This window comes from Osmia lignaria, chromosome 13, assembly GCF_051020975.1.
Source record: "Osmia lignaria lignaria isolate PbOS001 chromosome 13, iyOsmLign1, whole genome shotgun sequence".
Classification (NCBI taxonomy): Eukaryota; Metazoa; Arthropoda; class Insecta; order Hymenoptera; family Megachilidae; genus Osmia; species Osmia lignaria.
The window spans coordinates 8,923,463-8,936,987 of NC_135044.1; the positions used below are offsets into that span (position 1 = coordinate 8,923,463).

The window sequence follows — 13,525 nt, forward strand, 5'->3', positions numbered from 1 at the left end:
AGTTTACAAAAAACGATCTTTCGAGGATTAGAAGTTTCTAAACATTTTTCGTCAATATTCCATTGTTTCCAAAATTTTCGTTGATAACTGACAATACAAAGGATTGTAAGTCATTATTTCAAATAAAATATGAATTTTAACATAAAAAAATTACGTGACGCAACTACTTTCAACCATGAATATTTGCCCAAAGACAAATCGTCACAAATACGTGATAGCTGGTGATAGCGAAAAGTATGTTCAACGAACAAATCCGTTTTCTACGAGTTTGACAGATAATCAGCTGTCAGTTTACCGAAATTTCCAAAAGATAACAATTTAATAAATAATTTACCATGGAAGCGGTACCGCGGTTACCTATGATATCTTTTCAATTAAAAATTAGTCCGGAACCCACTACATTTGGACCAAAGTTGAAACAGGTATCAACAATTGATACTTTGAATCATAATATTATTAATTTTTACTATTTATTTTTATTATTCGAAGTATCAAATTATTGTTTTTCTTTTACTTGTTTTAATTGGATAATCATTTATTACTTCATAGCAATTCATCCAAGTTAAATGAAATTATAATGATTTTTATTATATCTCATCTTTCAGTATATACGTGATTTTTACAATGAAGATGCAGAGTCATACACAAACGAAATACATCAGTTGGAAAGTTTACGGGCAATGGCTATACGACCACCCATAGATATGGCAGGCTGTTTATTGTTAAAAAAATATTATTGTCAGTTACATTTTCTTCAGAGTAGATTTCCTATGGGAAAGGATGGTGCAGCAGCAATTACGTTTACATGGTAAAAGAATGCTTAGATATTGGAATTTAACAAAGGTCAATAACCTAAATATTTGTGATTTCTATTAGGAGAGACACATACGCGAACATGGTTTGTTCGCTAGCAAATATTCGTTTTGAAATAATTTCAATCTTGTATAATATCGGTTCGATGCATACTCAGCTGGGTGCGCGTACAGAAAGGACATCTGCTGATGGTATGAAGATGGCTTGTGCTCATTTTCAGTGCGCAGCATGGGCGTTTGAGCATTTGAAAAATAGCTATCCACAGCCATCTGGTGTGGATTTAGCGCCGGAATTAATGACATTTATGCATCAACTTTGTTTAGCTCAAGCTCAGGAATGTATATTAGAAAAGAGTATGCTTGATAATCGGAAACCTACCATTGTAGGTAAGTATGAAACAAATAAAAATTGCATAGATATATTAAACTTTTTGTGGCTTTAATTGTCTGCTCTTGTGTATCATTCTACAAGATATATGTATCATGCAGCAAAAGTCGCAAGACAGATAGTGGATTATTTTACTCTGGCATTAAGTACGCTTGAACAAGGTGGAAGCGAAGATGGAACAATTTCAGATACAGTTGGTACTAAAATTTATAAGGTACCTACCGAAATTATTTTCCATAATGGAATTATGAAATGCTAAAAGATCAACTTTCGTTTTTCCAGAGCTGGAAACGTTATGTAAAATTCAAAAAGGCTTATCACCTAGCTGTTACTCATTTATATCAAGGATTGGCAGCTGAAGAACAAAGAAAAATGGGAGAAAGAGTAGCATTTTATAACGTTGCATTAGCGTCTCTAAACGAAGCGCAATTAATTTACACAAGTGCAAAAGGTTCGATCGGTATAACCGGGTCGACCGAGGAGAAAACAATCGTAGAAGAGGCGCTTACATTCACGAATGACGTGATAGAAGGAAAACGTAAAGCAGCGAAAAATGAAAATGAATTTATATACCATGAGGAAATACCTGAAAAGGAAACACTACCCACAGTAAAGGGTGCTTCTTTAGTTAAAGGAATATCGTTCAGTATTAATGATCCTGAAGTTTCAGGCCCTGATATATTTGCCAGGTAAGTATTGTCGGTTGGATTTAAGAAAATGGGGTACTCCCCGATCGAACTGATTTTTTTCCCATAGATAGCCCTTGATCTATCGATTCCAATGGTGGTCATCCTATCCCATAACTCCCCCCTCTCCCCCACCAGGGGTCAAAAACTGAAATGGTCCAAAAAGTGGTTTTTTGCACCGATCTCAGTGAGTACATAATTTCCAAAAAATTTCCTATGAATTACTGAGTTTGAATTACTTGTAGGATCATTTCAGATTGGGTTAGGTTAGGTTAGTATTTTTTATTTTTATTTCTTTTATTTTTTAAAAATTTATTTTGGGAATGATGTACTCACTGAGATCGGTGCAAAAAACCACTTTTTGGAATCATTTCAGTTTTTGACCCTTGAGGGAGCGGAGGGTGAGAGTTAAGGGATAGGATGACCACCATTGGAATCACCAGGTCAGGGGCTATCTATGGTAAAAAAATCAGCTCTATCGGTGGGTACCCCATTTTCTTAAATTCAACCGTATGGTCAATAAAGTATTACAAATTTGGCTTCATTATTTTTTCTATTTAACACAGACTGGTACCAATGAAAGTACACGAAGCAAGTTCTTTATACTCGGAAGAAAAAGCAAAAATACTACGATCCGTTGGTAGTAAGATCGAGGAGAAAGATCAGCAGCTCAATACGTATTTGACATCTTTGAAATTAGAGCACCTGAGTTTATGGGATCCGGATGTTCAAACCACAGAATGGGAGCGTTTACCCCTTCCCGACGAATTAATTGAGAGATGCGCAGCCTTAAATGCGAAACAACACGTCATTCAAGAACTGATTGACATAATGGAAAAATTATCGAATACCAGCCAAGATGTCGAGAAGATATTAAAAGAAATCAAAAAACTTCTTCTCGACGAAGAATTAAAGTTACCATCTAATCGTACAAAAATTTTAAGTAAAATTAATCGTAATAATTAAAGTAATCGAGTTTCTTTCATTCTTGTAGAGAAAAACAGTATCAGGATGCAGTTGGAAAAAGACCGCCGTCGATAGTGGCTACCGATTTAACCAGAGAAGCTAAAAAATACGAAGAGGCTCATAATAAAGCTTCGGAAAGTAATCATGCTCTTCACAAAGCGATAACAATGCACGTGAAGAATTTAAAAATACTTTCCCAACCTCTCGCCGAGCTTATGAACCATGTACCTTCGCCGAGCGCATACCTATCAGGTATTTTACATATTTAATATATATTATTTAAATAATAAAATATATTGAATTAATTAATATAAAATACTTTTATTTAAATGAAAGTTTTAAGTGGAAAATAATTTTATTAGATTTAAATTTAGTGCCAGCAATAGCGGTTGAACTAGATTTAAAAATTAATTTAAAATAAATAATAATTTAATAATTAAAATCTATAATTAATAGTACATATTGCTGATTTATGTCAATTTTTTCTGGTAGAACAAAACACTGAAAAATCTCATACCGCGATTGAATTGGAACGAATGCATACTAAAGAATTAAAACGCATTCTAAATAAAGTGGACGAGATGCGTAGACAAAGAAATGAATTGCATACGAAATTACGGGATTCAATCGCACAGGATGATCTGACGCGTTTGCTAGTTACTGCTACGTCCGATTCTGGACCCTTGGATCGTTTATTTGCAGATCAACTTAGCAAACATCAAACTCTAGTTAGTACATACGTTTCTATAAAATCTGGTCTATTTTTGTTCCGTTATAAAGGTTATTTATGAAAAGGAATTTACCATTACAGGTAACATTGTTGGAACAAAATTTAGCTGCACAGGATAACATTTTAGCAGTATTGACTGATTCGTATGCTCAAACTGCTAATGTGCGGAAAGGAGTCGAGGAGATACTGAAACGTCGAGAGCACATTATCTCTTCCTTAATCAGTTCTTACGATGCTTACGAAGATTTATTGGCGAAATCCAGCAAAGGGCTTGAGTTTTATAGAAAGTTAGAAATAAATGTTTCAAAATTACTTCAGAGAGTGAAGAGCACGTGCAAGGTACAGGAAGAAGAACGCGAGCATATACTTGCTCAGGATAGTAACAAAAATTCCCAAGAAAAGAGCGATACAGTGATATCCGCTAATTACGATCAGATCCGTAGTCGAGCCGGTAGCGGGCTTAAATTAAAGGATTACTTAAACAGCAGAACCGAGAATATTCCAAATCAATATTATAATATATATAAAGGACAGAAACAAGGTCAAGTAGACGCAACGGTAAAATCATACATGAACGATGCAATGGATAAAAGTGCAGCGGTGCATTCGGCTGGCATTCCTGTATTGGATGCAATGTCAGCTGCAAAAATGCAGCAGTATTATCCCACAAACTACACAGATTATAAAACAAGTTTGCCTTATCCTCACGAAGCTTCTGCGTATAATGAAAATGCCATCACTGCGAGCAGTGGTTTAAATCAAAATTATATGCAAATAAATAACTCGGATCCTGCAAATGCTTATCCACAAATGATTGCAACGAGTACGGCTACTGATATAGCAAATACGACTGGGCAGTATCCAGTAAATTCTTTTCCATCGAATGGACAGTATCCTGTAACTATGGATGGACAACACGCGTATTCTAATACTCAAGCTCAGTATAACTATCCCGGAATTACATTGCAATACGATACGTATCAGCCTTCGATCGATTACGCCGAATACAATGTTGCTCAGCAATATTCTAATCTAGATAAGACTGGTAATATCATTCAGAATGAAATAATTTCTCAAACGTCGACAGGAGCACAAGCGTCTATGCCTTCGTCGAGTATAGTTAATAAAACGGCGGATATACAGGCGCATCATTATGCTACCATGAATCAACAGGTAGCGCAACAATACAAGCCAGAACCTCAGTCAAACCTTGTTCCACAAGAATCTCTTCAGGCCGTTAGAGGTCAACATGTAATACCGGCTGATAGTCCACAGATACAAAATTATACGCTTCCCCAAGTTAATCAGAATGAAATTGTCTGTTCTCAAAATTACGGACCTAAGATGTACTACAATGTACCTGAACAATATTCTCAGCAAGTGACGACAACTCAGAATACGTCCGAAGCTACGAACATCGCTGCTACTGCTCATTATATACCAACACAATATATGAACACAAACGTCCCTCAGTCTGTTCATTCTACGACTTCGTTGACCGTTCCAGTGAACAACATACCTACTTCGTATGCTTCGAATTTACACAATTCCAGTATTGCACAATATCCGCAACAGAATGCTACGGAACAGAGTAAAATTTATACGGATATAACGTATCAATATGGATCACAGGTACCTATCAACGATACCGCATTAAATTATCCTAGTACTTATCACAGTTTACAGCACGGAAGTGGAGTTTCGTATACACAGGCCGTGTTACCCACGGAAGCCTGTAACACCTACTCGTATACAAATTGTTCTACCAATCCTGAAATAATTCAGAGTCATACAAAATCGTCTACGAATATCCATAATTACTCGCAAGCATACCAATATCCTCAACAATCGCATTATTACGAATACGTTGATTATCCAAATATGTACAATCAAAGGAATAATTACATGCAAAGAACGCAAGGAACTACTGTAATGACAGAACCTTATAAACATCAAATGGGTTACACGTATAATACTACTAGTCAGTGTTACGAATACAATCCCAGTAACCTTCAGGCCTCGCAACCACTTCAAGTGTCGTCGCAACAATCATCGGAATCAACGTCGGAAACAAGCTTAAACGTTTACCAACAACAAGAAAGTAACGCGAGATACACGAATGCTAGCAATAATTCTATGGTCAGTCAGACTCCATCTTCTCAATATTCAGGACAAGGGTACCAACCTCAGAGTTCAAGTGATATTTATTATTCTACACCTTATGGTCTTCAAATGCAAAATCAAGGGTCTACCAGTAAAAACGAAAATTATACTAATTACAACCAAACGTACATGCAAGCTGTTAACAATGGAACAAGTACAACGACTAGCGGAAATCCTACCAAATCTACCACGAAATCATCAGAGAAATCCAATGTGGATTTACTTTCTGACCTCGACGTTACGATAAATCATGCACCCTTAGTGCCAGAAGTACGTCCCCTTAAAGTTCAACAAGAAGAAGCTGTACCAAAAGATGTGGTTAATGAGAATGATAAAGAGAAGAGAAAGGAGAACGAACAATCCAACACTCAGCCTGCTACTGTAATTGAAGATAAAATGGAGAATGAAAATTTGCAAATTGTATGGGATACATGGTCGAACGATGTACAACCGAAAAAAGATCCTTTAGGAGATCCAGCAGCGTTACAAAAATTTATTAGTGAAGTTGAAAAATATGAAAAATTTGTTGATAGCCTACTTGTCAAAACATTAAGCGGAGCAATTAATCTTGATATAAAATGGAAAGAAGTTCAAGAATTTGAAGTAAGCTTTTAGAAATATAAAACATCCTGTTTATAACGTTATTGAGGTACGTCTTTTAATTTCAGGAAAGAGAAAGTGGAAAACAATCGTGTACAGTAGCATTAGCGCATTCCTCCGAAAATAGAACAACGGAATGTATTCCTTATGATACAACAAGGGTACAAATATTATCACCGGATGTTTCAAATTACATCAATGCTTCCAACATCATGGAAATTACACAATGGATACCGATAACATTTATCATTACTCAAACACCGCTACCAGAGAAATTGGAAGTGTTTTGGACGATGATTTGGGAACAAGAAAGCGAGATAATCGCCTGTTTGGTATCCGATGCACAGGTAAGTTTATATTTTACGCGAATACATAGATTCTAAAATCTAACAAGGGGAGTGCACGGTAGTAGAAATCGCTTTTGGAATGGCACTAGGTGGAAGTTGTAATATACATATAGGGTTACAAAACCCTAATGGGTTTCTTCAGAATGGGCCTTCATTTTTGAGATATTTTAATGTAAAGTTTCTGGTATCCTCGCGTATATGGTGTCATGCAGGTAAGTGTTGTTCCCAGGACAGTTCCGGGGCTGAAGTGGTAGAGCGGGTTCGAATCCAAACTTGTGAATAATATTTTTTTCTTTTTTTTTACTAATTTTTGTTGTGAAAGTATACTTCCATATTATACACATTATATGGTATACGTTATACATTATTTTACATAAATTTTAAAATTACAAATGCACTTATAACATAACATTTTCTTATTCTAATCCTATTTTTCACCAGTGTTTTTATATTTTTGTATTGTGGAAATATTTGCCCGTTCTGAAGAAACGCATTAGGGTTTTGTAACCCTATATGTATACTACAACTTCCACCTAGTGTCATTCCAAAAGCGATTTCCACTACCATGCACTCTCCTTGTAAACTAATACGTTTCTATTTCTTCACAGTTAAACAATGAAATATATTGGCCTATAAACGAGGAAGATATTCTAAACGTTGGTAGCTTTACAATTTTATTGAAGAAAAGAGTAAATCATATTTCTTATATCCAGAGAATCATTTCTATACATAATACTAAGAAAAAATTAGAAAAGACTGTGGTGCATATGCAGTTTCTTGCATGGCCTACCAAGTAAGTCTTTAACGCACATTTGCTTTTTACTTTCAACCTGAATCACAACTTCGTGCTTATGTAACATTTTATTATTTTCAGTGGTTTCCCTAGCAGTCCTGGCCCATTGCTTACATTTGCAACAGACGTAATGACAGAACAAGCATTGAGACGTTGTTCAAAACCAATAGTGGTACATTGTTGGGACGGTGGAGCATTAAGTAGCTTGTTCCTTGTAGCAGCATCAACGTTGTGTCATATACGTGCTGGTTGTGGAATAGTCAATGTACCACTTGTATTCAAGGGGCTTTTGAAGTGTCGTAAACAAGTTGTAAATAAGGAGTCCCTGCTATTTGCGTATCAGCTAGTATTGTATCATGCTCAAGACATTTTAATGAAACGTAAAGATTACCTTCTTATCGTCTTCAACTTATTTTAAATGAATGAACTAAAAAGAAAAAAACCGAACACGCTTCAAATTGCAGGTGGTATTTTATCGTCTACTCGTTCAACGTTTGAAAACTTCGAAGGATTCAAAGGAAGCAAGGACAAAACATCGAGGAAAATGCATCCTTCCGATGATTTCCTTCAAAGTCTTGGTATTAATGCCCAGCGTTCCGATGATGAGCATCAAGGTATGTTGCTATGGTAGGAATTAATGTATGTAAATTAGGGATGTGCGGCCCGACTAATGTGCCGGGTTCCCGACTAGTCGGGTCGGTTCGGAAAACATCGGGCGGGCTCGGGCGAGCGTCCAATACATGCGCGCAGTCGGGTAGCCCGACTATTTCGGGTTCGATCGGGTACAATCGGGCTGACTCGGACGAGCTCCCGCGGCCCGCGATCCAACTGTTATGTAAGTACTGTCCACCGATCACAAGTCCCATGAGAATAACGCAGTCTGATTGGCCGCGCCCCACCTCAACTCACACGTGACGTCGGCCGTAACGTATGATTGGTCGACGCGGTCACATCTACTAATCAGGCTCGTGTAAAACTAAGGGGTCAGTCGATGCATGCGTAGTATCTCCTCTTGCCTCTCTGCCGTCCTCCACAATACTTATGTTAATATGTACTTGTAATAAGCATGTGCAAAATCTGTTTTATATGGAATTTTGGAATAAGATAATTTTTATTACGTGGAAAAATAATACTTGTAAAATACATGAGAGTTGGCCCGCGGGAGCTGGCCATAATCAACCTGGTCCGAATCAACCCGACTGCACTCATTTATCGGACGCCCGCCCGAGCCCGTAATATCTAGTACCCGCACTTCCCTAATGTACAAGAAATCGTTATTTCTGGTAGTGAAATATGGTTTGGAACTTTAGGTCGACAAAAAGGTAGTATCAGTAGCGGTGCAGCTCATTCAACTTCAACGTCGATTCAAGAAAAATCTAAAGAAGGAACAGCGATTGACCCTTTAAGTCAACTAGATCCTTTATGGTCTATTAGAAGATAATCGAACATATTTACAAACGAAATTTTACTATGCACCAATTAATAAATTTATTATTTAATTGAACATTTCCATTCCTGTTTCTAAACTTAACAGTAATAAAAATATTAAGGTGGTTATTATTACGGCAGTGTATAAACGATGCAATTCATATTAACATAATTGACTTGGTATCCGAAGCAAAAGACTTATTGTTCAAATATTTCTTAATATTTAAGTTTTAAAGATTTTACAGTCTGCGAAACAAATAAAAATCTCAAATAAAATATATGTATAAAAACAAATTCTGTCTGTTCACATTTATTTTTTTACTCTCACCGGTGACCACGCATGTCTGTACACGTTTACAAAACAAAAGCTATGAGTACAGACATGCACCTTGAAATATATGAACCGTAAATTTTACAGTATCGCGCTTCACCGGGTTCCCACCCCTCCTCGAAAGCGGACCCGAGGAGAATGACAAAGGCTTATCCAAGAACTTAACAAAATCGTATATACTACAAAGACCATTCAACATACAAGTGTTGGAATATATTTTAATAGACGCTATTAGAATAAATATGTTGTTCGCTTTTTTCGTTCGAAACAAATATTACTTTCAAAACTAAATTATCTTATGAATCGATAATTACATTTACTAAATTAATGTTTATGGCGAGGATTTTATACGTCTTTTATAAAAGTTTCGATTGCACTGCTGTTCATAGAAATATGTAATTCTGTATTTAGTGCCACGTTGGTATCTTATAGATAATTATAAAACTTATAAGTGAATGGAATTTTATGAAAAAATTTACAAAAGTTGTGGTACCGTTACTCCTTTGTTACTAATTCATCATTTTTAAATTCCTCTATTTTTCAAATCTTTCACTTTGTAAATTCGTACAAGCCAATGTTCTGTGGTGTAGGCTTCTTCTAACGTATCTAACTCAAAATCTTTATTACCGATTTCCATATTTCTGACTCTGTCATACCCAGAAGGTTTTCCTGTTTAATGATTAAAATTATTATAAATAAAATATTATACACTGTATTTATACTAGTGACTTAAATGGTTAAAAAAACTTACCCCCTTCGGTATAAACCTGACCAAATCTATAATAACACATTTTGTACATAAGACAATTGAGCAAAACTGGAGAACCCTCTTTATCAACTCTGAACTCCCCTGCTGAATTATAATAATCCCATTCTGTTATTGATTTTCCTTTTTCAGTGCTTCCACCGATCCGTACCATCCACAGGAACTTATTAATATCTGAAATTGTAATCAGTTGAAATGTAGTTACATTTTTAGTTACTTCATCTGATTTTTGACCTTACCGTCGGACGAATAGCCCGTAAGTCCTCCAAAAATAACAAGAACATAATTAACATCTAGTTCTCTCATTATTTCATAAGCTTTCTCCTCAGAACTTGCCATTGCCTGACCAACCCTTGATATGTGAGTATTATTCCATGTATTATTGTCCACTAAGATCGTACGATTCGCCATTGCTGTGATCTGATATCCATAATCCCACCAGGACATCACCTTGGCATTCTGCATTTAAAAAATACAGTTCCAAATGTTATACATGACAATTTTATTTCTTTGTTTCTTTATTTCTGAATTATTCAAAATACTACGAAATTACTTCTGGTGTGTTCATGCGTAACCAGTAATATGCTTCTCTGAAATCATCGAATATCATTCGACCACCGTCGGGAGAACGTGCTGATAGTACAATACTAGGCGAACTATAAGCTTCCGCTGTAACCCATGTACAGTGAATGACATATGAAAAGAACAGAATGCACATTAGGGTTATGAAAAACGTAGCAATCTGAAAACGAATATACAGACATATATTATAACATTTATTTCATTGTATGTGTGTGTGTGTGTATATGCATGTATATATTTTTATTACGATTGATATTATTACCTCACTTCTGAGTACGTAATTACTTTCAAACTTTTTAGACTTTTTATCGCTAACTTTTCCTCTGTCTAATTGTTTCATGTAAGTAACAAGTAAAGAGGAGGCTCCGATTCCACCCAGAATACACATTACAGGAGCAAGGACTAACATCAAACGAACCATTACACCCTGCACAATTCAAGAAATATTCAAACAATAACTTCAATTTCTTTGCAATGTAAATTTGAAGTACAATTATACTCACAGCAAAGTACAAACTCGTGACTCCATATAGAATAAGAAAAATATTAGAGTCCGTTAATTTTGAGAAACAAAAGTATAAACCTAATGGAAATAAGAACACTAAAATCTGAAGATCGAAGTAAAACGAGCTCCACGATGTTGGTTGATGCTCCGAAACGGAAGCAATTATGGGTATATGATTTTTTGCGTAAGATGGATCCAAAAGTGAATAAAAACGTCCGGTCCAAGGCGATATTTTTCCTTAAATAAAATCAATAAATTTAGAAGTTAACTTGCCTCGTAACTTATGAAAAATCATTGTTTAACATTATGTATACCAGTTATCGTTAAAATAACGCCCAAAACGAATGAAATGGTGACAGCAGAAATAACAAGTCCACGGAATAATACTTCAAAGTCGTCCTGTGACACTTTACTGCGTAAATAATCAACTAGAGCATGAATCTGACAAAGCCCAAAAACTCCTAATGCCTGTAAGTAATAAAAGGTAGATTTATACGAAACATTTTTTTAATTTAAATTAATGCAACTGTAGCTTATACTTACAAGCATGTGCTCAGAACTTTGAACAGGTTGAAATCCAACAAATGATATTTGCATGGATAAAATTGTTCCTAAACAGTATAAAATACTGTATGCAACGTAGATTCTATGAGAAAATCTACCAGTTACCATTAACGTTAAAACGTGTAAAGGAATTAAATTAATCAGAAACACGTAACCACCCCAAGAAGACACCATATAAAAATATGCAAGAGCAGCGCACGTAGCCCAATAAATTGCTCCTGTTTTAACCGCTTTGATCCACATGTAATATGTAAATAACATACAAAAGATAGCTATGCCCTCGTTATCGTAAGATCCTGCCACTGATCGTGATATATAACCAGGAACAATTGCTATCATAGCTGCAGCGAACAATCCTGATGCAGAATCCTTCAAATTATGAATAGAAAAAAATGTATGATTTACTGTATTGGCATAATAAAAATATCTTATTTGAAAACCTTTACCTTCAGTTCTTTGGTAAGCATGTAAGTAATGATTGTTGTTAAACTAGAAAATAATGGAGCAAGGAAGACACAAATAGTACGTATATCTAAAGTAATATTTAATAACCATAAAAGTCGGTATAATGCTGCTGATGTTATCATTAAACCAGGATATATTGTTCCTGTGAAAAATATTAAACTTGTGTTATATTTATATTACAAAAACTAGATATATACAGTATGAATTAAAACGGCGCATACCTCCAATTATCCTGCCTAAAGGATACCAAACTCGATCATCAAACCAATTATGAAAACTATAAAATCCATTTTCAGCTAAGTACTTTGTTGTGCGATAGTTAAAATATGGATCAAATTCGTGAATAACGCTCTCAAATCTTAGTACTGAAAACAACCTTGTAGCAAATGCTAAAAAAAAAATAATATTTCATGTACAAATATATAAAATATTGTAAGAATATCTTCTGCAATTAGAAATCTTACATAATATTGCTGCAAGGGATAACACAGTCAATTTTAAAAGCGTTTCCTGCTTTTGCGCAGACATACGTAAACCTCTTGTCTTCATTAATGCAGTCATTTTGAGACTTTGAGGTACCTTTCCAAGCGGTCAAGCCACCACCTTTGTTTAATTCATCTACACAAAATGAAAAATATACATTACTTGTTTTGATATAAACAATATCCCTTATTCAGGATAAAAATTATAATTGTTTCACATGCCGAAATCCATCAAACATTTTAGAAATATAAACAGGAAGGATTTCTAATGTATATTAAAAAAACTATAATAACAAAAAGTGTTATGAAGAACACATGGCGTTTGTCATTCAACGTTAGGTTAAGCTTTCTTATTGATGTAAAGATGTTTAAAAATGTTCAATATTCAACACATCAAAATCTATTAATACAGCGGTGAAAATACTACTTCAATAAAGCATAGCATTTACGTGCTGAAAAATGAAATTACGAAAATTTAAATGATGCCGTCTATCTAAAAACTGACCACGTACACAAAATTACCGGCCGGCGACATATGTACATATATTCTGAATCATATATAATTTACTCTTCTGCATCGTACATTTGCGTAATTTTATAAATATTATGTAGGTCGTAATGTGAACTTACGAATTTATGAATCTTACAATATAAGAAAAGTAATAAAATAACAATATCATTTAAATTACTAACTCAGAACAGCGCGAGTCGAACGAAAAAAAGCATAGATCAAAATTGACTACTAGTTATCCTACTCGCATATCTGATAAAATGAAACAAATCACCGAATATAAATGTACAAATGTATTAATTGAGAAAATAAAGCAAAAGTATTTAAATTAAAGGCAATAGATATTATTTGGTACCACGAGATATAAAAATATTAATTTTTGAATTGAAAATAAAATTGCTTCCCG

At 34.9% G+C, this 13,525-nt stretch overlaps 2 protein-coding genes across 3 annotated transcripts; one reads left to right on the forward strand and one right to left on the reverse strand.

Annotated features, from left to right (window-relative positions):
* Window positions 1-62: 62 nt before the first annotated feature.
* mop (tyrosine-protein phosphatase non-receptor type protein myopic) lies at window positions 63-8,936 on the forward strand. Of its 2 annotated transcripts, XM_034337506.2 has the most exons (14): window positions 63-422; window positions 606-808; window positions 877-1,199; window positions 1,302-1,414; window positions 1,483-1,889; window positions 2,453-2,800; window positions 2,881-3,104; window positions 3,345-3,580; window positions 3,664-6,348; window positions 6,414-6,692; window positions 7,301-7,485; window positions 7,567-7,865; window positions 7,950-8,099; window positions 8,796-8,936. In XM_034337506.2, the coding sequence occupies exons 1-14, from the start codon at window positions 336-338 to the stop codon at window positions 8,924-8,926; spliced, it is 5,670 nt and encodes a 1,889-aa protein (XP_034193397.2). In that variant the 5' UTR covers window positions 63-335; the 3' UTR covers window positions 8,927-8,936. The 2 variants fall into 2 exon arrangements, with proteins under 2 accessions (XP_034193397.2, XP_034193399.2); XM_034337508.2 differs by lacking the exons at window positions 63-422; window positions 606-808 and having other exon boundaries at window positions 1,061-1,199; window positions 1,285-1,414.
* Window positions 8,937-9,767: 831 nt separating this feature from the next.
* Window positions 9,768-13,295, reverse strand: Stt3A (catalytic subunit 3A of the oligosaccharyltransferase complex). The gene is made up of 12 exons (XM_034337518.2): window positions 13,121-13,295; window positions 12,591-12,744; window positions 12,348-12,515; window positions 12,108-12,268; window positions 11,641-12,030; window positions 11,412-11,565; window positions 11,096-11,334; window positions 10,855-11,019; window positions 10,564-10,752; window positions 10,250-10,469; window positions 9,996-10,184; window positions 9,768-9,913 (listed from the first exon to the last, which is right to left on the reverse strand). The coding sequence occupies exons 2-12, from the start codon at window positions 12,685-12,687 to the stop codon at window positions 9,768-9,770; spliced, it is 2,118 nt and encodes a 705-aa protein (XP_034193409.1). The 5' UTR covers window positions 12,688-12,744; window positions 13,121-13,295.
* Window positions 13,296-13,525: the final 230 nt, after the last annotated feature.